The sequence below is a fragment of the Lissotriton vulgaris genome, chromosome 9 (genome assembly GCF_964263255.1).
Source record: "Lissotriton vulgaris chromosome 9, aLisVul1.2, whole genome shotgun sequence".
NCBI lineage: Eukaryota > Metazoa > Chordata > Amphibia > Caudata > Salamandridae > Lissotriton > Lissotriton vulgaris.
In genome coordinates, this window is record NC_141697.1 from 1,176,628,915 (window position 1) to 1,176,653,861 (window position 24,947).

The following is a 24,947-nucleotide window of genomic DNA, read 5'->3' on the forward strand; positions in this document are numbered from 1 at the left end:
GAAAGGAGGGAAGCTGCTGTGTCCTGCCTCCTGCCCCATCCCATCATATCCTCCCTTCCCTCCCCTTCCTCAATGTTTCATTTCATGGTCTGGCTTTCCTCCAAGGTAGTCTCCCGTTTTTTCATTATTTTAAAATCTGAAATGGAGAAGTTGCACAGAACGGGTCTGTTTATTCTATGTTGTATATTATATAATACACAATGAAAATGTGAAGAAACCAAGATAGTAAGAGGAAAAGTGAAATAAGTTAAGGAATGTAGAAGAAAGAAAGAAAGAAAGAAAGAAAGAAAGAAAGAAAGAAAGAAAGAAAGAAAGAAAGAAAGAAAGAAAGAAAGAAAGAAAGAAAGAAAGAAAGAAAGAAAGAAAGAAAGAAAGAAAGAAAGAAAGAAAGAAAGAAAGAAAGAAAGAAAGAAAGAAAGAATTAAACAGCGAGAAAGAAAGAAAGAAAGAAAGAAAGAAAGAAAGAAAGAAAGAAAGAAAGAAAGAAAGAAAGAAAGAAAGAAAGAAAGAAAGAAAATAAAAGAAGGAAGGAAAGAAAGGAAAGAAAGAGAGAAAGAAAGAAAGAAAGAAAGAAAGAAAGAAAGAAAGAAAGAAAGAAAGAAAGAATTAAACAACGAGAAAGAAAGAAAGAAAGAAAGAAAGAAAGAAAGAAAGAAAGAAAGAAAGAAAGAGAAAGAGAAAGAAAGAAAGAAAAAGAAAGAAAGAAAGAAAGAAAGAAAGAAAGAAAGAAAGAAAGAAAGAAAGAAAGAATTAAACAGCGAGAAAGAAAGAAAGAAAGAAAGAAAGAAAGAAAGAAAGAAAGAAAGAAAGAAAGAAAGAAAGAAAGAAAGAAAGAAAATAAAAGAAGGAAGGAAAGAAAGGAAAGAAAGAGAGAAAGAAAGAAAGAAAGAAAGAAAGAAAGAAAGAAAGAAAGAAAGAAAGAAAGAAAGAAAGAAAGAATTAAACAACGAGAAAGAAAGAAAGAAAGAAAGAAAGAAAGAGAAAGAAAGAAAGAAAAAGAAAGAAAGAAAGAAAGAAAGAAAGAAAGAAAGAAAGAAAGAAAGAAAGAAAGAAAGAAAGAAAGAAAGAATTAAACAACGAGAAAGAAAGAAAGAAAGAAAGAAAGAAAGAGAAAGAAAGAAAGAAAAAGAAAGAAAGAAAGAAAGAAAGAAAGAAAGAAAGAAAGAAAGAAAGAAAGAAAGAAAATAAAAGAAGGAAGGAAAGAAAGGAAAGAAAGAGAGAAAGAAAGAAAGAAAGAAAGAAAGAAAGAAAGAAAGAAAGAAAGAAAGAAAGAAAGAAAGAATTAAACAACGAGAAAGAAAGAAAGAAAGAAAGAGAAAGAAAGAAAGAAAAAGAAAGAAAGAAAGAAAGAAAGAAAGAAAGAAAGAAAGAAAGAAAGAAAGAAAGAAAGAAAGAAAGAAAGAAAGAAGTGTGGTGGGTGTTTCTTCCATTACAGACCCGTAGGAGCATGATCAGTAAATAGAGGGGTGCGGACAGCCCTCTCGTGCCACCGTTCCCAGTGAGCGCAGCCCTTCACGTCTCTCCCGGCACTGGGTGAGCTCATACCTCTCAAGGGGTGGTTGTTCTCTCCCGGAAAAGCAAGCGCCAAGCCTCACACACCTCCCTGCCTGATAAGCTGGAAGGGTGTGTGCCAGCTGCCCGGGATTGGCTGGCAGCCGCGCGGAGGGAGTTTCGTGCCCTCCGTTAAAGCTGCATGAATCCGTCCTGGCCGCTGCCTCGCGCACAGCCGCGCCCTCCACAGCCTGCGAACTCACCTCACTGCTGCTGACGGGAACCGGCGAAGCGCTATACTGCTCATTTGACAGCGGCGGATCCAGAGGAGCTGTGACTCACAGACACACAACGCCAGGATGGACGTGAGTGCGGGTGTTCAGGAGGTAGGTGTCTGTGCCGCGGACGTCTCACGCCCTCAGCACTTCACATGCCCTCAACCTGCTGGCCGCAGGCAGCCCTAGCCCTAGGGGGCTCGTATCTGCCCTCGCGACACGTTAACATGTGCAGTTGGAAAAAGTTCCTGTGTTCCATATTGTCGAGTAATGCTAATGTATTACCTGCGCGTATCCGTCACGTGACCCTCAACTTAGCAGCAAGAGGACCTTTCGAGTTAACAGTTAAGATTGGCCTGGCACTTCCCACGTCAGAAGACGCCCATTACCACTTGGGCACGTTCAGTGCTGTGGAAAGGGCTGGAATCTCTGCAGGTGCGAGCTGGCAGCCATGACACCCGAGAAGGTGTTTCAAAAGCTGCCCAGGTGCATGCTAGCCGTATTTTACGTACATTCAATCGGTTTTTTAAACAAACTCATATCGATAATTATATCCAAGGACACTGGAATTATGCGATGTTGCGGTCACTGCGTCTTCCACATAATTGTGCATTTGCTGCACATGCCACATAATACACCATCTGCTGCATAATGTGCAGTTTTTACCCCAAAAAATGTTTCTAGCTCAAACAGACAAAAAGTTACAAAAAACGTAGTAGCGCGTGTTGAAGTGCAACGGATAAACCCTCGCAAAGGTTGACTGTCCGCCTATCTGTTGTTCAATTATGTATTAGGGTGTTCAATCGGCACTAATGCCGCGAAACCGTTGTCCAGACATTGTTAACACATGTACAATTAACAGAATAATTAAGTACTGCGAAAAATAAATGTGCCACATTAAACTGCATTAATTTCATTTTCTTGCTGCCCAATTCAGTTCACTTTGCCGCATAATTTGGCCCTCCCCTCTGCATCTTTCCAATGGCCCTGGTTATATCGCTTAAATTAGTGTATCGAGCTATTTCAGACAAAATATATTATGTGGAATTTCAATATATTTACCATTATTATTATAATGATTATTTTCACAGTGCAAATTATACACCAAATTAGCTGTACGTACTCAAATAGTTAATGCTGTTATGAGGGATCTGACTGTTGCCCATTCCATCAACAATGGAAGAATGAAAAGCAGAGCCAGCCTCATTGAAATTCAAAGTGTATTTCACCGACCTATACAGCCTGCTGGGAGGCAGAGGCTGGAACAGAAAGTAAACACCTCTAGGTATGCTCTGCTCACATGTTGTAGTTTTATTTAGGTGTGGCTGCACACAGGATTAATATATGACCTCATGTAATCAATTCTCCAAAACGTGCAATAAGAAGAAGTAAAGATAAAGGGTGGACTTTTGATCAGCTCTCTTCAGACATCGGCTTTCAGGTGTTTTTCATGGTTTTCCAATGCTTGGATGGGGAGTCCACCGAAGCCGTTTTGTTATGCCTACATTGTCCAACTTATGTCCCCATTAGACTTTTGTGATTGGGCACAAGTTGTCCTTTTGTTAAAGTGCTGATGCAGTGTGCCAGTGTGGCTTGTAATTACATCCAGCATGCAAGCTTTGATGTGTTCACTTTGCTGACCTGATGACATGTTAATTACTGATTTAGTGCATTTTTTGTTTAGGAAGTGCTTCAGCTTGGTTGCCTCGGCCTGTCATAAAGGAGCATTGTTTTGCCGATGCTCCCTTGCATGTTCATTTGATATTCCCTACTGTCATTATAACATATTGTTTGATTTAGATCTTATTTTTGCTCACAAAGTAAGGTAAAGAGGTGTTCCCAGAGAGACTTCTTAAAGATCCAACACAAGTAGTGGCCCTAAAATTATCTCTTGTGTAATCGATTGCTGTGTATGTCTTCTAACGTCATCACATACAACAGCGTCCATCTTCTGACTTCTTTTCATAGCACTCTTCATTGAAGGTACAACTTAAGTCTGCCATCAAAGTCTCTTCGGCAAAGGGTCCCTACCTTGTATTTTGCTGCAGACTAATATTTTGTTTCAACATGGGATTTTTGTTTTAGGACGTTTGCGTGCAACAGATAGAGTCACCAAGCCTTTACCCCATACTCCCTCTAAAGAAATACCAAACCTATTGATTTTGCCAATGCATGTTATTCCTTGCCTTGTCCATAGCCACTCAACATCAGAATGTAGGCTATTAAAGGGGCTGAAATGAAATAAAGTGGTAACCATGTGATATCATTGGGGACCAAAATGTGTATGATGTCATTTCCGCTACCCCGAGCATTATGCTGGTTTGATGCCTGAAGGTATCACTACTTGCACAGATCTATGTATTACAGTACAGGCAATTACAAAGTATCTTTTTATACAGTTACTTCTGCTTTGTAATAAAGCAAGTATGTTCATGAGCATCCCAGGGAAGGGATTGCAAGCTTGTGAGCTGAGAGGAGAGACACAGAGACACAACACTGGAGACTGAAGGACATTTTGGAGAGGTCTCATGCACTGATAATGAGAAAGGAGCAGAGCCTAGTGTAATACTACTCAAAGCCTTCCCAGTAATAGTGAATCATAACATAATTAAAAATGTGGGATATTTCTGTTTATAAGCAGGGCTTGCCAGCCCATTGTCCTATGTGAAGGGAAAATAGGGATGTGAGCTTTAATTTCTCCCCTTTCAAGTTTTTGAAAAGTTTCTCATTTCTCACCTGTTTCAAAGTTTTCCAAGCTTCCCACCATTCCTCTGCCTTTGCATTTTATTTCTTTTCTCTGCATAGAGCGAAAATGTTGATGTGACAGAAATCATCTGACCCGAACAGCATAGGTCCATGCTGTAAAGCGTAGGCAGAATTTCTTGTAAGTGGTATTTCTGAGGAAAGAAATACTGATTTCTGTAAAGTATGTTTTTGCAGCACCATTTTATAGTGTTAAACGAGAGGATACACAAAATAATGATTACAAAAGTTATGTTTTTAACATAGATTCCGAAGCTAATTTTTTTTGCAAACTAATATTTCCCAAAATTGAAAAAAACCCTTTGCAGTTTACATACCCCTTTCTAAAACAATGGCTGTTGGGTCCACTAGCCCCGAAAGTGGTGTCAGGACAACAAGAAGGCGAGGGGATGCTACCTTTATCTGTTTTAAATCAATTGCAGTCCGTAAATTTCACAATTTTAAGCTTGAGATCGATTCTAAGGAACATTCCACTTTTGAAACTTAATTTTTACAAATTTTCTGATTGATCACAATTGGTAAAAGCATTTGTAAATCATTTTGAATCAATTGGGGTGAGGCCCGGGGAGCCTAAAGATACTGTAGGATTTATGGTGGTTAAAGGGATTGGTGCTGGTGAATGTCCTGATTGGCTTATATTCGACTGTATTGTATTGCAGCATTTATGTAGCGCTTAATAGCCCTATGAGAGGCGCTGAGGCGCTTGCCTACATGGGCAGTAGTATATTGGCTACTACAAAGTGCTGCATGTTGTGCCTGGCCCTGTAGGAATTACCTGCATCTGCCCACTTCTGAAGTCTTAGAACATCAAAATGTATCACCAGAAGGACTTCATTTAGCTAAAACTCTAAAATAGACCCGAGGTGCAAACCTCACATTGGTTTTCTGCCGTTAGTAACACTGAAGTCCTGTGCTGTTGACTGAATATACAGTCCGACTGGTGTTTAACGAGGGGTCTGTGTGGAGCGGCAGACACAGAGGCCTGCCCTTGGGAAGGCGAACACTGACTCTTGTTTGTGCAATTCACACAAATGGGTCTTTTTAGCAGGAGAGGAAAGTTGTTAATCACATGATAAAAGGTCTACTTAGACTGGGCGCATCTGTGTTCCTCTGGGACTTTTGAAAAAAAACTTGCCCTGTAACATTTTATGTAGGTTTGTTTTTTGCTGAGTACAGTTGAGGCGTCATCAGACATGATTGAATGAGATAAGCAAAGACGTTTCCAAAAAAATCAGTCTTCTGCAGGAGCTGAAATAAAGCAGCCCAGTGTTCAGGCAGCGGGATGTAGGTAGGGCTTTGCAACAGAATCAGGCATTCTGCGAGGCCCCGCCCCTGCTCCGCAGCCAGCTGCCCCGGCCACCTTGTTTGCTGTCACTCTGGGCTGGGGTCTGGGCAGACTCAAGGTACCTGCTGTCCAGGCCTCTTGAACTCTGCAATTACACCCTTGAGGAGCTGGCGCGGTGCCCGGCCAGTGCAAATATTTGCAGATTACAGTCGCATAACACGGTGGGTGGATTGCACTGGTAGTTGCTTTCACAGTTCAGTGTTAGAGGCCAGCAGCACAGTGAGGTGTTGTGCGGGTGGCTCCTGGCCTTGCCAATCATCTCAGAGGTAGTGGCTTGCAAATCAGCACTGTCCCCTGCAAAAAGAAGGGGAGTAAAATAGCAGACTTGGGGTTGGCTAACATAAATTGTGTTGGGAGTGCCAAGTATGCAAAATCTGTTTTTGCGTCGTTACGCGAAGATCTGCAAAAAAGAAAAAACTGTACGAAATTACACAAAATGGGAAAACGGTATTTATTGATAAACTGTAATGCAAAATGCAACCTCGCACAAAAATGCGGAAAAATGCAAGTGCTGCGAGAAATAGCTGCGCACATTCTGGCCATTTGTACTGTTCCTGTGCTACTGCGCTGAAAGCTAAAAACAAAAGCTACGTCGTGTAATGGGATACGTTTGGGAACGTCATCTAACAAGGGTAGCGCAAAATTCATAACATTATTTGAGGTTATGCAGGCGTCTGAGCCGAATATTTTGCCACGTGGCTCAATCTGTTTATATTTGCACACCGTGGGCAGGGGTTCCTTGGGCCTCCCGTTTGCTATGCAGGGCCTTAAATGGGCCGGGTTCTGCCGGTGTTGTAAAGAGCAGGTGCTGAGACGGGTCCCTAGCGGGCTCTCCATTTCTGCCCTCACCCTCAGGGTGACAGCAACCTTAACCCAGCAGCAGTACCACCCTTCACTGCCTGTGATGTAACTTCAGAAACTCGCTCTAGTTCTTTCACAGTCTCATCATTTCAAAACTGAAGCATTTTCAATATTATCTACAACGAAGCCATAGTTGTTGCTTACTTGTCTTATGCAACTGACAACCATTGACCAAGCCAATATCCCTGGCTTGTTGTAGGTGCAATGTTACACGTTGTATTATATAGCTGGATGCAATGACAGAAGCAGCAAAATACCAGTTGGATGCAGCCGCGGTCGGCAGTAGAAGTTCCTGCAGGGCGGTGACGTGGGGAGGAGGAGGGGCAGGGTGGGGGCTTAGTAATGTTTTGATTACGGAGTTTATTTATTTATATGTTTACTTACCTGTTAAACTCCGTAATCCATGCATTACTACCCCCCACCCTGCCCCTCCCCACGTCACAGCCCTGCAGGGACTCCTACTGGCGACCGCGACTGCTCCGTAATCCATACATTACTACCCCCCACCCTGCCCCTCCCCACATCACCGCCCTGCAGGGACTCCTACTGGTGACCGTGACTGCTCCGTAATCCATACATTACTACCCCCCACCCTGCCCCTCCCCACGTCACCGCCCTGCAGGGACTCCTACTGCCGTCCGTGGCTGCTCCGTAATCCATACATTACTACCCCCCACCCTGCCCCTCCCCACGTCACTGCCCTGCAGGGACTCCTACTGGTGACCGTGACTGCTCCGTAATCCATACATTACTACCCCCCACCCTGCCCCTCCCCACGTCACCGCCCTGCAGGAACTCCTACTGGCAACCGCGACTGCTCCGTAATCCATACATTACTACCCCCCACCCTGCCCCTCCCCACATCACCGCCCTGCAGGGACTCCTACTGGTGACTGTGACTGCTCCGTAATCCATACATTACTACCCCCCACCCTGCCCCTCCCCACGTCACCGCCCTGCAGGGACTCCTACTGCCGTCCGTGGCTGCTCCGTAATCCATACATTACTACCCCCCACCCTGCCCCTCCCCACATCACCGCCCTGCAGGGACTCCTACTGGTGACCGTGACTGCTCCGTAATCCATACATTACTACCCCCCACCCTGCCCCTCCCCACATCACCGCCCTGCAGGGACTCCTACTGGTGACCGTGACTGCTCCGTAATCCATACATTACTACCCCCCACCCTGCCCCTCCCCACGTCACCGCCCTGCAGGGACTCCTACTGCCGTCCGTGGCTGCTCCGTAATCCATACATTACTACCCTCCACCCTGCCCCTCCCCACATCACCGCCCTGCAGGGACTCCTACTGGTGACCGTGACTGCTCCGTAATCCATACATTACTACCCCCCACCCTGCCCCTCCCCACATCACCGCCCTGCAGGGACTCCTACTGGTGACCGTGACTGCTCCGTAATCCATACATTACTACCCCCCACCCTGCCCCTCCCCACGTCACCGCCCTGCAGGGACTCCTACTGCCGTCCGTGGCTGCTCCGTAATCCATACATTACTACCCCCCACCCTGCCCCTCCCCACGTCACTGCCCTGCAGGGACTCCTACTGGTGACCGTGACTGCTCCGTAATCCATACATTACTACCCCCCACCCTGCCCCTCCTCACGTCACCGCCCTGCAGCATCTCCTTCTGCCGACCGCGGCTGGTTGGGTGGAACAATATGCTAGGCACAGATTTTTAGCTTGCATGTTTTTAAGCCACATCTTTAATTACATTGGCCACGCCCCTTTGAGAGACCCCCCAGTTTTTTTCATCCAACTCAAAGCCCTGTTGCTATGTATATAGAATGGCACTAAACTCTGTTTTAATTACTGGTCCAGTCAGTATGATGCTGGAGTGTGCAGTCTGTCGAAAGGGTGAGTCTTTGACAGCAACATGTTGGCTTGCCAATTTCGGATAAGACTCCAAAAAATGTGCAGTGCCATAATACATTTTCAGTGGCCAGTTTGTAAAAAAAATAAAATAAATCTAGCTTCCATACAATCTGTAATATGGTGCGAAATTCAGTTGCACCTTTCTGCAAAGCAGCAGCCCCTATGCAGTTGATATAATTCAATTAATCTCTTGGACTGACATTTTTTCTACATTTTATCTTCCCTTCTACATGCACTTTCCTCGCCCTCCTCACCGAATTCTGCACAACCCACTATAAACCACAAAACTTTGCAAACATGTGTTAGCACAGGGATCGGAATTTAGCCCTTAACTCGAAAAAGGTTCATAAAAAGATATTCTCGTGTCAAATAATGCTCAAGTCAAAAGAGAAATGAAAAAAAAATACATAAATATATTCTAAAACTGTTTTCTATATGCCCCCTGGCCATGTGCAGAAATCGAGGCATTCCACAACCCTTGTGGTTTTGTTAGAAACTGTACCATCGGGCACAAAAAATTAGTGGAAAAGCTGCATCTAAACCACGGGAGGCATCAAGTGACAGCATCTGCATAATTGTTTATTATGGCTGTGTTATTACTTATGAGATCAACCTCAGGAAAATCAGTTTATCTCTGTAACCAAAGGGGAGACTGACCTGAAAGTCACTGCACAGACAGCAGGCCCTGCCACAGGCTGCACTGTGTCTGCTGTTATGGACATCTAAGAAAGAGAGGATTTAAAAAGGTGTGAACCTATAAATAAACACACTGCTCATTCTTCTTTTGAACGTCGAGGACATCAATCATTGAATCCAACTTTTAACTCTAAGTATGCCACTTATGCATAGAGCACTCTAAGCAAGATGTCTGTGTGAGCTATGGTGCCAGATGATTTAGGGGAGATCAGACAAAAGAAAAGCATCAACCAACTGTCTATGTTGAATGTAGGCCTGAGTGGTGAACTCCGCTCCGTTCGCAAAGTTTGCAGAGTTCGCCACACTCTGCAGAGCATGCGGAGTTCCCAAAAACCTACCCCCACATGCATCAATCTAGGATTTTGCATTTCTTAAATAGCGAAAATTAAGGAATCGCTATTTAGGAAATGCAAAATGCTATGCATCAAGAAATCCTAAAAGTTTTTAGGATTTCTTAATTTTCGGAAATTGCGATTCCTTAATTGCGAAGTGCAATTAAGGAATGGCATTACATTGATTCCTATGGGCCTAGAGGCCCATAGGAATCAATGTAGTCAATTGGAAGGCAGTAGCAAATTGCGAGTGGCGCTTAGAAAATTTCATGGGTGCAGGGGGGGGTCCAAAGGACCCCCCCCTGCACCCCTGAAATGCATTTGAAAGTGCATGTTTCACACACACATGTCCTAAGGACATGTGTGTCTGTAACTGGACAGTTTAAAAAATGCATTTTTAAGCATTTTTAAACAATTTCGCAAATTACCACGAGGTTGAACCTCGTGGTAATTTGCACTTCCAATTTGAATAATCGCAATTTTTTTTTAAATGATGCATAGCTTTTAAGGAATCGCAAATTTGCAATTCCTTAAAAGCAATCGCATTTTTGGAATTCGGTAAAAATACCGAATTACTCAAAAATGCTTGATGCATCCCAAACACATATTTAGGAAGTGCAAACGGCCGAATTTACCGATTCGCACCGTTTGCACTTCCTAAATAGGTTGATGCATGTGCCCCTTAGCTCCATGAAGCGAAGCATAGTTACTTTTATCCTTACTCGCGCTCTCCAACTTAACGTTAGCGAGTGAAGAAAATCCAATGCTAGGCCACCTCGCAGCAGGATATCTCAACGCAGGTGGTCGCAGATGGTCGCAACCGCTCACATTGAAAAATCATCCCTTGTAGTTTAGGAAGCTGCCGCTCAAGTAGAACACCAACTCGAGCAGCAGAAAGAAGCAATGCCTCTTACGCTGTGCTTTGTGCTATACGCGCTGATTTTCCAGCATGGGACAAACACCAGGCTCTATAAATGAACGCGAACGGCGTGACCTAATGCACTTCACCACATGCAAAACTCTGAAGCGCGGCAGAGGTTTTTTTGCTCACTTTGAGGAGTTAACTCATCGAACTCCGCCCAGGCCTAGTTGAATGGCCATAGACCATAAGGGAACCAACACTGGTAAAGACAGCATATCGGGCCTTGGCAAGTGTGCCTTTTTAATTGTTTGTGTGCAAAACATGCAATATGTAAAATAATTTGTCAAATATGAAAAATCTAAAAATTCTGGGGTGGCCCAGAAGCCCAGGCCAACCTGCCTTGGCACTGAAGTGCACTCCTTTTGAAGCAGCAATAGACATGTGATCTGGAAAAATGATGGCACTTGCAGTGCAAGTCATCCAATGGATAAAGTGGGGTGTCCCATGCTGTATACTGTGGTGAACACAAGGAGATGATGGGCGGAGCGCTGAAGCTTTTCAGACACTCACCCCCAGTCACAGATCTGGGTTGAATCCATCATCGTTCTTTAGCTCAGTTCGCCATCCCAGTTCAGACTCAGCTATATGCAAATCAGTCTTGACCCTGTGCCTCATGGTAACAGTCCAAGAGGGCTGATCTATATGCACATGTATGTATGTTTGTGTTTTTATGGTGGATGGTTTTTTGAAATATGAACCAGTTATAGCTGTACCTAGGCCAGAACAAAAAATCAGATAGACACATCATTTTTGTTGCCAGGAAAGAGAAACACATCTCTCATCAAGGCTCACTTTGCAGTAAAAGGATGCAGTTGACCCTTAACTGATGTCATTGAATGACAGGCTCATGTATACTGAAAAGTATTTGTCGCACAGAAAATGATAATGAGTGAGCTACGCCCTTCAGTCACCCACGGGAGGCCCGCTGGCCTGCCCGCAGTTTAACAATATGACTAAAGGGGGCGAGCCTTCTCAGTCTTGAACACGCCGCTGTGGAACAAGTTACCTGAACACCTCTGGTCAGAAAAAGCCCTCCTTCCCTTCAGGAAAAAACTGAAGACCTTCCTCTTCATAGAGGCCTGGAGTAAACGCAGTTGCTGACCGAGGGCCAACATTCACTTATTTGGGGGAGGGGGTCTAGGGCTACTCTCTCTCAGCGCTTAGAGACCTGCCGGTAGTAGGCGCTTTATAAATCGCAGTTAACCTAACATAACATGAGGCAGCACTATAAAGTGTTGTATGCGCTACACAGAAACATTTGATTATGTTCTCTACTTTCAGCTACCAAAGTTAGGTTCAACAAGTGAGACATTATAACATCTTACCTCTTTCATAATTCGTCTCACTCTGGTACTCTGAACATTCTGTCGCCATGCAAAACTACCTTTAGGTTACCTCATCCTGAGCTACTCCTGATATTGATTTTTGATCCTTACGTGATTTGAGGGCCAGTGTCTGATGCCAAGGTGAGATCAGTAGGGACCTGACTGAGGTTCTTGCCAGATCCAATCAGAAGTATGTTAATCATCCAATTATGGCCAATAGGAAATAATAATTGGCCAAAAGTCTATCAACTTTGACCTATGATGCAGGGATCTTGTTCCTAAACTGTAAAAACTCCCTCGAGGTCCCAGCCTGAAGGAGGATTCTGGGCCTGTCTAGGACGGTATCATGCAAAGAGGTGTAAACAAAGTTGTCCTTAAGTCTGCTTGCAGTAGTGCAATTTGTAGATTCAGTGTCAGATTATAGTCATTAAAATAGCACACGACATTTCTAGTGTTGTCTTGAGTTATAGAAAAGTCAAGATCTTGATTTCAAGTTTGAAATATTGGGCTTTCTGGAGGCGATCCTTTGTTGAGTAATTTGTGGGAAGATATTCAACCTATGCCCATCTGATCTTCATACATTGCACAGAATTTCTTTCAACAAACGCCTGTTGTTTCAGAATGATACTCTCTATTGGTTTAGCTTTTAGTCTATCTGCAAACGGGAAACATCGTTTACAACGCACGTGTTTCAACGTGTGTCATTACAACGCATTTTTTACATTGCAAAATCCATTACAACGCATGTCATTACATCTCATAATCCATTACAACGCATTCCCCAAAGTAATTCCCCAGCGGAGTTAGAATAGTAATTGCATTGTAATGGATTATGCGTTGTAACAACATGCATTGTAATGGATTTTGCGATGTAAAAAATGCGTTGTAATGACAAGTGTTGTAATGCGTGCGTTGTAAAGTGTCATATTCTCTGCAAACATCAGACATATCTTCATTATGTCCTGACTGGATATATAACAATTTCTAGACATCTCTCTAGTGCTTCACGAAGAATCACCTGAGCAATGAGGCATTGTCAATTGTTCGGGGCTTCATTGCCGTACAACAAATTTTTATCCTGTTTTCATCTTTGCATAACTATAGGTTATTCCCTATTACTCTGATGCGAGATGAGACTGGGCTCAGTCTGAGGGATACTTTGCAAGTTGTTTTTGAGACACTGGAAAATGTTGAAGAGCACCCATAACATCTGAAAATAATCAAATTTGTGTGGGGTGGTAGTGTATTTCTAAAGATGCGGATATAAGAATTTGTTCTGGAAAATCTTCTCCTTTGAAGTAATTTTTAAAACTAGCGTGGACATGGAATTTTGTTCTTTCTTGAATTTTGTTATGAGCATTGTATGCTGATGTAAAAGGTTGATTGCTGTTTGTGCATTTTGATGCAATACGTGTTTGCATGTTTTATAAATATGAATACTAAGATAGGGTCTTTGGCCATTATCTGGACGATAATTAATTGCTGACCTTACCCCAACTGATATTATTCTTGAGGTGCCCTATATTGTACGCAGATTAAACATCTGAAAGTGAATGTTTTTAACTGCTCCAGCAACCAAGTAATCTATCTGGCAACTACAAATGCAACAAGACACCCTGGAGCTTTACTTTTTGTGCAAGTTCAGCCTTATTGCCACAAACAGCCCTTATCATGACCTGTGACTGAGCAAAATAGTTGTATCCGACTCTGATGCATCCATTCCCTTATTTCCATCAAAACATGTTGTTAAATTTAGAAATTGGTAGGGGGATTAAACAACTCTAATCAGAAATTGAGTCTCATCTGTGTAAGATCAGGGCAGACTGGCCATTCAGCCAATTGTCACCTTCTGCAGGTTAGAAGGCTTCTTTCAGAGCTGGATGGCCTCCATTGACCCCATCATGAAGGCTCCGAGGCCCAGCTCTAATAGGGTACTCCTGCACCGGGGGGGGGTGGGGGGGCTTGTTTATACATTTTTACTAGGGCTGAATGAATTCCAGTCTAACCCTGTGTTAGCTTTATCTTGATCCATCATTTCTGTATGAGAGCCACCAGAGTGTGAATGTAGATACAGACCAAGAGAAGTAAAAGAACCTGGAGTCCCCTCACACTGCAGCTTAGAGGGGGGGGGGGGGTTGTACACTCTTTTAAGGTGGGTGGACCATCCCCCAAGAAGCCATCATAAAAGCCTAGTTCAGAGCCTGTGTCCTCGACCCCTCAATGACGCCTCTGCAGCATCAGATCATGATCTACAGTAATAAACACTGCAGAGAAATATAATTCCTCCCTATAGGATACACATGAACCCTTCTACCTTTAATATCCTTCCAGTCCCTGATTCTTGGCAAATCACGTAATCTCCCTGTGCCTACAAAAAACCAATGTGTCCTTAACTGGTGCTCATGTAAAGTGCTCCAATAACTTTGGGTCGAGTTAGTGTTATAAGCGCCGGTGTTGATGATTACGTGCCAGTGCCGAGCACCGGAAACAACTGGCTCAAATTAAGCACTGCATAAGTTACATTCAAACATAGATAACATTTAAAAAAGGGATTGGATGAAAGTGGCTATAATACTCAAAAATATACAACTAAACGACAGTGGAAGGTGAGACATTTTGAAGACGTGAGGAGTGAACTTTCAGTACAGTGCATACATGGATCTAGGTAGATAAACAAACACCCACCTCTAAAATGCATAACATTAGGTTAGAATTCCCTTTGATTGGGTGACTTTTCACAAACACTGAAGGAGAGAGGAAATCAAGGACCACAATTTGCCTTGCATTATCTAACGTTGATAATTCATATAGGCTGTTTTAAAGATGCTTAGAGATTCAATGCTTTAATGCCATTGTTATTGTTATTGTTATTGTTAGTGTCAGTTTGTATAGCGCCAAATCACGCGCAGGTCTCAGGGCGCTTTTGACCGCAAAACACAACAACCTAGTCAGCAACAGGAGAATGAGTAGAAACTATACTGGGCTCAACGCTGCTCTGAATAAGATAGTCTTTAGGGCTTTCCTAAAGCGGAGCAGGTTTCCGTCTTTGCGAAGAGCCTCAGGCAATTCATTCCAGATCTTAGGCAGCAAGACCGAGAAAGATCTCCCTCCTCTTGTAGCTAATCTGAACCGGGGGCACACGAGCAGTTGAGCCTCGGAGGACCTTAGGCTTCTTTCAGGCCGATAAATCTCCAACCTTTCTTTAATATAGGCCGGGGCTTGCCCATAGATGGACTTATGGGCTATGCAGAGACTTTTAAAAACAGACCTTTGCGTCACTGGCAATCAGTGAAGGCTCTGCAGCAGCGGGGAGGCATGTGATCTTCTTGGGAGTTTGAAGATGAGTCTTGCCGCGTCGTTCAAGACCCCCTGTAGTCTGTTGATTAAGGCTTTTGGTAAGCCCAGGTAGAGCGCATTTCCGTAGTCCAGCCTCAACAGTATGGTGGCAGAAAGTACAGTACGAAGCATGGACTGGGAAAGGAGCGGAACTAGTTTGCGCAGTTGTCTTATAAGACCATTACAGTTTCCCACTACCGTAGAGATCTGGCTGACCATTGAGAGGGCACTATCTATCTTAATGCCGAGACTTTTGACCGAGTCAGCTGGCTTAGGAGTGGGATCTAATTCCTGGGGCCAATACAGGTCACTCCAGGGGGAACAGGTGGATGAGACTATTAACACCTCGGTTTTTTCGGGGTTAATCTTCAGGAGGTTCCTGACATACTTCCACTCTCTTGCATTTCCTGAAACAGCGGGCTTACGCTGCAACGACTATTCCCATCCTGGTCGCCATTCCCGAGGGCGAGGTGCGCCACGAGACACGCCCCCTCGGTTGGCCACGCCCCCTCACCATATGTATAAATAGTGCGCGCAGATCTTATGGCGAGACACTAACAAGGGACTCCTCAGGCGGAAAGCCGGGAGCGCGAAACCTTGTCTTTTTAAAAATTGTGTGATATTCTGCCTTTTAAAATTTACCTGACATAGTTGCACTCTGGGGGCACACGAGCAGTTGAGCCTCGGAGGACCTTAGGCTTCTTTCAGGCCGATAAATCTCCAACCTTTCTTTAATATAGGCCGGGGCTTGCCCATAGATGGACTTATGGGCTTTGCAGAGACTTTTAAAAACAGACCTTTGCGTCACTGGCAATCAGTGAAGGCTCTGCAGCAGCGGGGAGGCATGTGATCTTCTTGGGAGTTTGAAGATGAGTCTTGCCGCGTCGTTCAAGACCACCTGTAGTCTGTTGATTAAGGCTTTTGGTAAGCCCAGGTAGAGCGCATTTCCGTAGTCCAGCCTCAACAGTATGGTGGCAGAAAGTACAGTACGAAGCATGGACTGGGAAAGGAGCGGAACTAGTTTGCGCAGTTGTCTTATAAGACCATTACAGGTTCCCACTACCGTAGAGATCTGGCTGACCATTGAGAGGGCACTATCTATCTTAATGCCGAGACTTTTGACCGAGTCAGCTGGCTTAGGAGTGGGACCTAATTCCTGGGGCCAATACAGGTCACTCCAGGGGGAACAGGTGGATGAGACTATTAACACCTCGGTTTTTTCGGGGTTAATCTTCAGGAGGTTCCTGACATACTTCCACTCTCTTGCATTTCCTGAAACAGCGGGCTTATGCTGCAACGACTATTCCCATCCTGGTCGCCATTCCCGAGGGCGAGGTGCGCCACGAGACACGCCCCCTCGGTTGGCCACGCCCCCTCACCATATGTATAAATAGTGCACGCAGATCATATGGCGAGACACTAACAAGGGACTCCTCAGGCGGAAAGCCGGGAGCGCGAAACCTTGTCTTTTTAAAAATTGTGTGATATTCTGCCTTTTAAAATTTACCTGACATAGTTGCACTCTCTTGCATTTCCTGAAACAGCTGGCTTACGCTGCAACGACTATTCACATCCTGGTCGCCATTCCCGAGGGCGAGGTGCGCCACGAGACACGCCCCCTCGGTTGGCCACACCCCCTCCAACGCCCCGACCATCCAACATAAATTATGTGTCTTGGTAGGAAGCGCAGCGGACGAGCGCAGCGGGCGCGACGATTGCGCGACGAAGGCGCGCTTAAGGCAAGCCCGTCTGCGCCCGTCCGCGACTGTCCGGGGCTAGGGGCACGTCACTCTGCCCCGCTCATCACCTATACCCCGGACCAACTACGCAGCCTCCAGGAACCCTGGCCCATCGCAGCCTCCACTTGTTCTCGCATTTTCTCCCTTGGTCTCTCCCCTGCTGCTCCCCCTCACATCCCCCTTCCTACAGTTGGCCCCTCTTTCTCACCCAGTAGCATCACCCTTCCTACAACCCTTAAAACCCTCACCGCCTTTTATCTTAACACCCGGTCAGCAGTCGCCCATGCGCACAAACTATCGGTCCTGCTGGATCTTCATGCCCCTGATCTTCTTTTTTTAATGGAGACTTGGTTCGGCGACAACTCCCTCCCCGCCCTACTAGCCTCCTTACCGGCCTCTTACTATGCCCTTCGGGCTGACCGCCCTTCTGGCAGAGCTGGGGGCGGCGTGGCGGTCCTCGCACGCGCCGACCTTCCTTTTCAAACTCTGTCCCTGCCTGACATTGCGACCTCCGAATATCTGGTTATCCGCACTACCTCCATCACTCCTCCTCTGACCTGTTTTCTCACTTACCGTCCTCCTCAATCCCCTTTACAGTTTCTCTCTGACTTCTTGGAAGTCTTGGCCACCATCACAGTCAATAATTCTTCTATCCTACTCCTCGGCGACTTCAACTTCTGGCCCTCCGACCCAGCTGAATGTTCGTCCTCAAAGGAATTTTCTGAAACCCTCCAATCCCTCAACTTCACCCCCCATGTCCACTCCCCCACCCACATCAAAGGTCACACACTAGACCAGATCTGGTCCCTGAACTGTCCCGTGGAATCCCTCTCTATTTCGCCCTGCACTTGGTCCGACCACCACCTGATATCTTTTTCCCTACCCATTCACCCCCCAGCCAAGCCCCCTCGCCCCAAAAACACCTGGGTCCGAGCATGGGGCCGTGTCATTCTGGAAGACCTTTCTTCCCTTCTTATCACCTCCCTCCCTTCCCTACAGGGCCTCTCTACCCTTTCCCAGGTTGAGGCCATAGATCAGTGGCTCTCCGCTGGCAGTGACTCTGTTACCCCGCTCAAACGTATTACCTCCAAGCGTGATAAGGATGCCAACCGGTGGTTCAACGTAGAGCTTAAGGCCACCAAACTTACTGTACGTCGCGCGGAGCGGGCTTGGAGGAGAAATTATTGCCCCACTCTAAGACTGGAGTACACCAACATCCTTACCCAGTATAAAAAAGACATCTTGGAGGCCAAAACCGCCTACTTCTCCTCCAAAATCCTTGCCGCAGAAAACCAGCCTAAGGAGATCTTTACGATTGTCCATAACCTGGCGTTCTCGGACAGAACAACTCTCAAGCCCGCCCCCTCCGAGGAACTCTGCCACTCCCTCAACAACTACTTCATCCACAAAATTGCGACCATTAAAGCCAACATCCCGCCCCCTTCTCCCTCCTTTGTTGACCCCCAATGTCCCCCTCCCAAGGGACAACTCACTGCCCTCCCTCCCAAATCCAAGGAAGCTCTGATTTCCTTTGTACCCTTGGTTAAATCTGGCTCTCCACTTGACCCCTGTCCTGCTCACATTCTCCGCCATATCTTTGTTACCTGCCCGGACCCCCCCCTTCATCTCCTCAACAGTTCTCTGGCTCAAGGTGTGGTACCACCCCCCCTGAAGTCCGCGGTTATCGTGCCGATTCTAAAAAAACCTGGGGCAGATCCTTCTGTCCCTACCAATTTCCGCCCCATTTCCCTTCTACCTTTTCTGGCAAAGGTGCTCGAGCGCCATGTCACCTGCGCTCTGAGCTCCTTTGTAGAGACTCATGGAGCTCTCGCTCCCCGCCAGGCCGGCTTCCGCCCCGCACACTCCACGGAGTCCGTTGTCATCTCGGTCTTAGACAACCTCAGGGAGGGTATGGATACCAACCAGCACCAGGCCTTAGTGCTCCTCGATCTCTCAGCCGCCTTTGACACGGTGGATCATTCCATCTTGCTTTCCCGTGTCAGGGAGGCGGGGATCGGGGGGACTGCTCTGGTCTGGCTATCCTCCTTCCTGATCGACCGCACCCAGGCCGTCCGCCTGGGTGATTTTACAGCGGACGTCCGGAAAGTCCAGTGCGGGGTCCCCCAAGGCTCCTCTCTTTCCCCCCTCTTGTTCAATCTCTATGTCGCCCCTCTTATCTTTTCTCTTCAACAAATGGAGGTCGCCGTATTTAATTATGCGGATGACCTCCAGCTTGTCTTTAACCTCTCCTCTTCTCCCACTTCTGTCCTTAATTTCCAATCTGTCATGCTCCATATCCGGGACTGGATGAACCACAACCATCTTAAACTCAACCCCGATAAGACCAAGCTGGTGTTGACGGGTGGTTCATCCAGCCCCTGGTCCTCTCTCTTCTGGCCCCCTTCTCTTGGCCCCTCTCCTGAACCCACTACCTCCGTCAAAACCCTCGGCATAAAACTCAATTCTCAACTCACCCTTCACTCCCAGGTTAGCTCTGTGGTATCTTCCTCTTTCCTTTCACTGCGCACTATACACAGGGTGTCCCGTTTCTTCACTTTCTCTGCTCTTAAACTCATCATCTTAGCCATGGTGGTGTCCCGCCTGGACTACGGCAACGCCCTCTATGCAGGTATCCCTGCATACAGCTTACGGCGTTTGCAGCAGATACAAAACCAGGCGGCCCGCCTGGTCTTCAATCTTCCTAAATTTCACCGTTCCTCCCCCCTCTTGAAATCCCTACACTGGCTCCCTGTGCGAGCCCGGATCCAATTCAAGCTCGCCTCCATCACCTTCTTGGCCCGATTGGGCCTGGCACCAGCATTCATCTCCTCAGAGATCACCCCCTACGTACCCACCAGGGAACTTCGCTCGTCTTCCCAGTCCTTCCTCACTATCCCACGCTACCGGACAAAGAAGTGGGGAGGCTCGAAATTTGCCACCCTTGCCCCGATACTCTGGAACTCCCTTCCCCTGGAACTCCGAACCATCACCCTGTACCCTCAATTTCGTAAACACCTCAAGGCCCACTTGTTCACAAAGTCTTTTGACTAAATCCCCAGCAGTTTCCCCCGTCTCTTAGCCCTGGACCTTGTTAGTTGTAGCGCCAAGAAACCGCAGGTGTATGAGCGCTTTACAAGTATTTTAAAACTCAAACTCAAACTCCTGGACATCCAGTTGACTGTGTATCTGAGTACCTACTGTGCCTGTGACTGGGCCCGTGCGGTGTCATCTATGCTCAACAACAACTGGGTGTCGTCAGCATAGTTGAACACGCGGCAACCCATCTCAACCAAGGCACTTGTTAGTGGTTGTAAATACAGGTTAAACAGGAGGGGGGACAAGGCGGAGCCTTGGGGTACCCCACATGTGAGTTCTCCCACTCCTGATACCATATCTCCCAACTAAATCCTCTGGGTTCTCCCGGACAAAAAAGATTCCAGCCAGTGATAGGCTGAGTCCCGAAACCCGAACCCGGCCAGCCTGTCCAAAAGTAGGGTATGGCTGACAGTATCAAACGCCGCTGACAGGTCTAAAAGTATCAGGGCGCTTGGTTTTTTACTGTCAGCCATCCCTCTGAGATCGTCCAGCACCGAGAGCATAACCAGCTCGGTGCTGTGGTGTGCCCGAAACCCTGCCTGAATCTCATGGAGAAGATGGTTGGACTCCAGGAACGATGCCAGGGATTTCAACACATGTTGCTCAAGGACTTTGGACAGGAATGGTAGCTGGGAGATCGGCCTATAGTTCTTCAGCACTTTGGGGTCTGCCCCTGCATTCTTTATTAGTGGTTTTACTCGGGCATCTTTAAAGCTAGCTGGTAGCCGTCCTGTGTCTAATGACTTATTCAGCATGGACAAGATATGGTCCTCTAGGCTAAGGCGAGCTAAGCGAAACACACTTGGGGGGCATGGGTCTGCTGGGGAGCCTGACTTTGTTTTCCTCATCAGTGTTTCAAGACCTAATTAGTCAATCGGGGGGAAAGTAGACATTAAATTCCCACCGGAATTTTGACAACTTGTGGTTCAGGAGAGCCAGTAACAGTGCTTTTTATCTCCTTTAAAATGGGGTCAACCTTATCCAGGAAATATTTCAGAAAGGTGTCGCAGCTAATTGTGATGTCCAGGTCTTGAGCTCTCTTACTTAATTCCGTGAGTATTTTAAAAGTTTCTTTCTGGACATTGTCCGCCTTATTAATACGGTTTTCGTAGAATGTAGCTTTGGAGTCCTGTATATATTTTTTATAGGTACGAAGCAACTTCCTATATTGTTCACAGGATTCTTCGTCTTTTTTCCTCCTACAGTTTCTCTCCACATTGCGTAGTTCTTTCCTATGCTCTCTCAAAGCAGGGGTAAACCAGGGGGCCCCCTTACCACCACTATTCATTTTTTGGGACTTCTCGGGTGCAATCTGATTAATTGCTCTGATCAAGCTGTCCGTTATATCCTTGCACTCCTGATCTACATCCACGCCAGGAGCCATAGGTTAGACAAATTCCATGAGTGTGGTGGTCAGCGTTTGTAAATCAACATTTTTCCACTGACGGGTCTTTTTAATTTTAAATGGTGGTTGCGGAGGTTTTGTACCAATAGGAACGTCACAGTAGATCAGGTGGTGATCTGACCAGATGCAGGGAAGGACTTTCACTAAAGTAACCTTGGGATGTAAGGCCCAGATCAAGTCGAGGGTGTGGCCCTTTATGTGCGTGGGGGAGTCTACCAACTGCCTAAAACCCAGAGAGGACATAGTTGTCTCCAGAGAGCTGGCTGCTGAATCTTTTTTTTTCCTTATCCCAATGCAGATTAAAGTCTCCCATGACTACTATGTTTTTATACCGTGAGCATATATCAGATATGCTGGCCATAAATAAGTCATTGAAGGCCGGGGTGGAGTTAGGTGGACGGTAAACAGTGAGAATAATTAGACACAGATTGTCAAACATGATTTTCACTGCGAGCATGTCGGCCAAGTCCACTGTTTCTGCCAGGATTTTAGTTGCAGCTAAATTTTTCTTAAATAATATTGCCGCTCCTCCCCCGCGGGCATTCCCCGCGCGGTTATGCCAGTGTATATCATATCCTGACGGAACAGCAGCTATGATGTCGGGTAAAGAGTTTTCCCCAAGCCAAGTCTTGGTCAGAGTCAAGATATCTGTGTCTTCATCTTGGAGCAAGGTTAAAATCTCGAGGTTGTGACATTGCAGGGACCTCGTGTTTAAGCGGGTCAATTTCAAGGTGTAAGAATCAGAGGTAAACCTACCTATGTGTGGGCTTCGAATGGAAAGCTCGTCCAATATGGCTAACGTGGCTGGGTCTAGGGGCTTACTTCCCTTATTTAGTCGGTGTATTTCATTCCGTGAGTAAGTGGGCCAACAGCCAGAAATCCCAGCCCCTGCGCCCGTCCGTGCGTGGACGGGCGCAGACGGGCTGGACTCTGGCGTGACTCCGGCGTGCTCACACTGCACGCGAACGCTGCGCGTCAGCATGGCCGCCTTAAATAGCGATCAGCCAACCACTAGTGCGGCAACAAAGATGGCGCCGCCTGGCGTCACGACCTTCCCCTAGGATGGCCGCCAAGGGGTGAGAAGGACCAGCGAAATGCGGTGCGTTTTTCAATTAATGTGCGGGTAAGTGGGTCTAAGAACAAGGTAAAATTGAAACCATAAGCAACATAAATACAGAATAGGATATTAAAATTCGCTTTTAGTCAGCACTATGAAGTTCGTGAATTGCGCTGTCAGTCTAGCGCTCAAGAGCTTCTAAGCGCGATCTCCCTGGCGCTGTGAACTGAGGCAGCACGCCTTGTCGATCAAGGCAGAGCCTCGGGTTTGCCCGCCCTAAATAGCGACCAGCCAACCACTAGTGCGGCAACAAAGATGGCGCCGCCTGGCGTCACGACCTTCCCCTAGGATGGCCGCCAAGGGGTGAGAAGGACCCGCGAAATGCGGTGCGTTTTTCAATTAATGTGCGGGTTATTGGGTCTAAGAACAAGGTAAAATTGAAACCATAAGCAACATAAATACAGAACAGGATATTAAAATTCGCTTTTAGTCAGCACTATGAAGTTCGTGAATTCCGCTGTCAGTCTAGCGCTCAAGAGCTTCTAAGCGCGATCTGCCTGGCGCTGTGAACTGAGGCAGCACGCCTTGTCAATCAAGGCAGAGCCTCGGGTTTGCCCGCCCTAAATAGCGATCAGCCAACCACTAGTGCGGCAACAAAGATGGCGCCGCCTGGCGTCACGACCTTCCCCTAGGATGGCCGCCAAGGGGTGAGAAGGACCCACGAAATGCGGTGCGTTTTTCAATTAATGTGCGGGTAAGTGGGTCTAAGAACAAGGTAAAATTGAAACCATAAGCAACATAAATACAGAACAGGATATTAAAATTCGCTTTTAGTCAGCACTATGAAGTTCGTGAATTGCGCTGTCAGTCTAGCGCTCAAGAGCTTCTAAGCGCGATCTCCCTGGCGCTGTGAACTGAGGCAGCACGCCTTGTCGATCAACCCATTGGGGTTTGCAAAAGTAAACTGGATAGATGAGTGGGCCATGCACTTCTTGCTATTTACCTTCACCACTATGACCACAGCACGTATATTTTCTCGGACTTCACTCTATCCCTCATTCCTCCACCAACCCGTTATCCCTACATATCTGAACTAATAATTCTAGATGCAAACAAGTCAGCTCGAGTTTAACTGCAGAAACGCTGAAAGTCACAGAAGGTCATGAATGATTGCTGAAACCTCTGGAACCCCCCTTTGGTCCTCTGCCTTGGGTCAGTCCTTGTTCGCTGCACTAATTGTAAAATTCTTAGGGGCATATTTCCAAGGGGATATCGCCACCAGAACGTCACTTTTAGCAAAGTTCTAGAGGAACTGTACCCTTGTAAATAAGGCCCCTTTACACGCATCACTTAGCGTGCAATGGGTGTCACTGTGGGCGTTTCACCGCAATACCCATTGCTTTTGACGCTGCCCCTGATTTACAAAGAGGAGTAAAGCTGAGGGAGCACCAAGAACTTACGTCATGCAAGAGTAGGCCTTAGAATGGTGTAAAGAGGAGAAATACTGATATTCCTACTCGTTTTTGCTTTTTCTATCTGTGCTGAACTCTGCACCACACATAGAAAGTGAAAAATTCCATTAATGATTGTTTATGTGCAGGATATTAAATAACGACAACTTGCTTCTTCTATGTGTGCTGCATTCTGCAACACACATAAAAGTAACAAATCATCATTATGGATTGTTTATGTGTAGGATGGGACACTTTCCTGCACATAACCAATCACTCTGCGCAAGACAGGCACCCTTGCACTATGGTGCAAGGGTGCCTGAGTTGGCACTAGGCCGCTAAATTTAGCACCAGCGCTAGGGAAAAAACAGGGATGCACTGTATTCTTGTGAATATGGTGCATCACTGTGTTATGTCACAGCTCTGCACTCAGACATTTTCTCGTAAATATGCCCCTCAGTTTCCTCTCTCGCGCTACCTCTAATTAGTTCACCAAGTTAGCCAAATCATAGTAGTGTGGCATTTGCAACACTGCAATCAGTTCCCTTCACAAACACCACTTGAAAATGTGTGCCTCCCAGTAGAGGCTCCTGGTGGGAGTGCTACAGGGCAAGGATGTGGGGCAGGGAAGGGGCAGGGTGAGGGGTAGAAAACACCGGAATACGGATGAATGCAGGTAAGTTGACAATTAAATCAATAAAATAAATTCCGTTGTGCGCGCTGCATCGCTAAATGCGATGCAGCGCGTGCAACTAAATTTTAGTGAGTGAGTGCACTTAAAAGCGATTCAGAAAAGGGGGTGCAGTGAGCTAAAAAAGGGTGATGGATCAAGCCCTGATCTTTGGACTGGGTAAGAGTGGTCTGCTTAATTCAGACACTATGTTCATCACCACCCCCTTTTCTGAATCATTTTGTCCACCATAAGCGTGGAAGGGTATACTCAGATGTGAGTCCCTT

General features: G+C 46.3%; 1 protein-coding gene across 1 annotated transcript in view; it reads left to right on the plus strand.

Annotated features, from left to right (window-relative positions):
* Positions 1-1,721: 1,721 nt before the first annotated feature.
* Positions 1,722-24,947, plus strand: part of LMCD1 (LIM and cysteine rich domains 1) — a 307,023-nt gene continuing 283,797 nt past the window's right edge. Inside the window, exon 1 of the mRNA XM_086939214.1 lies at positions 1,722-1,877. Within this exon, the coding sequence (XP_086795340.1) occupies positions 1,851-1,877 (27 nt within the window). The 5' untranslated portion in view covers positions 1,722-1,850. The remainder of the gene's footprint in view (positions 1,878-24,947) is intronic.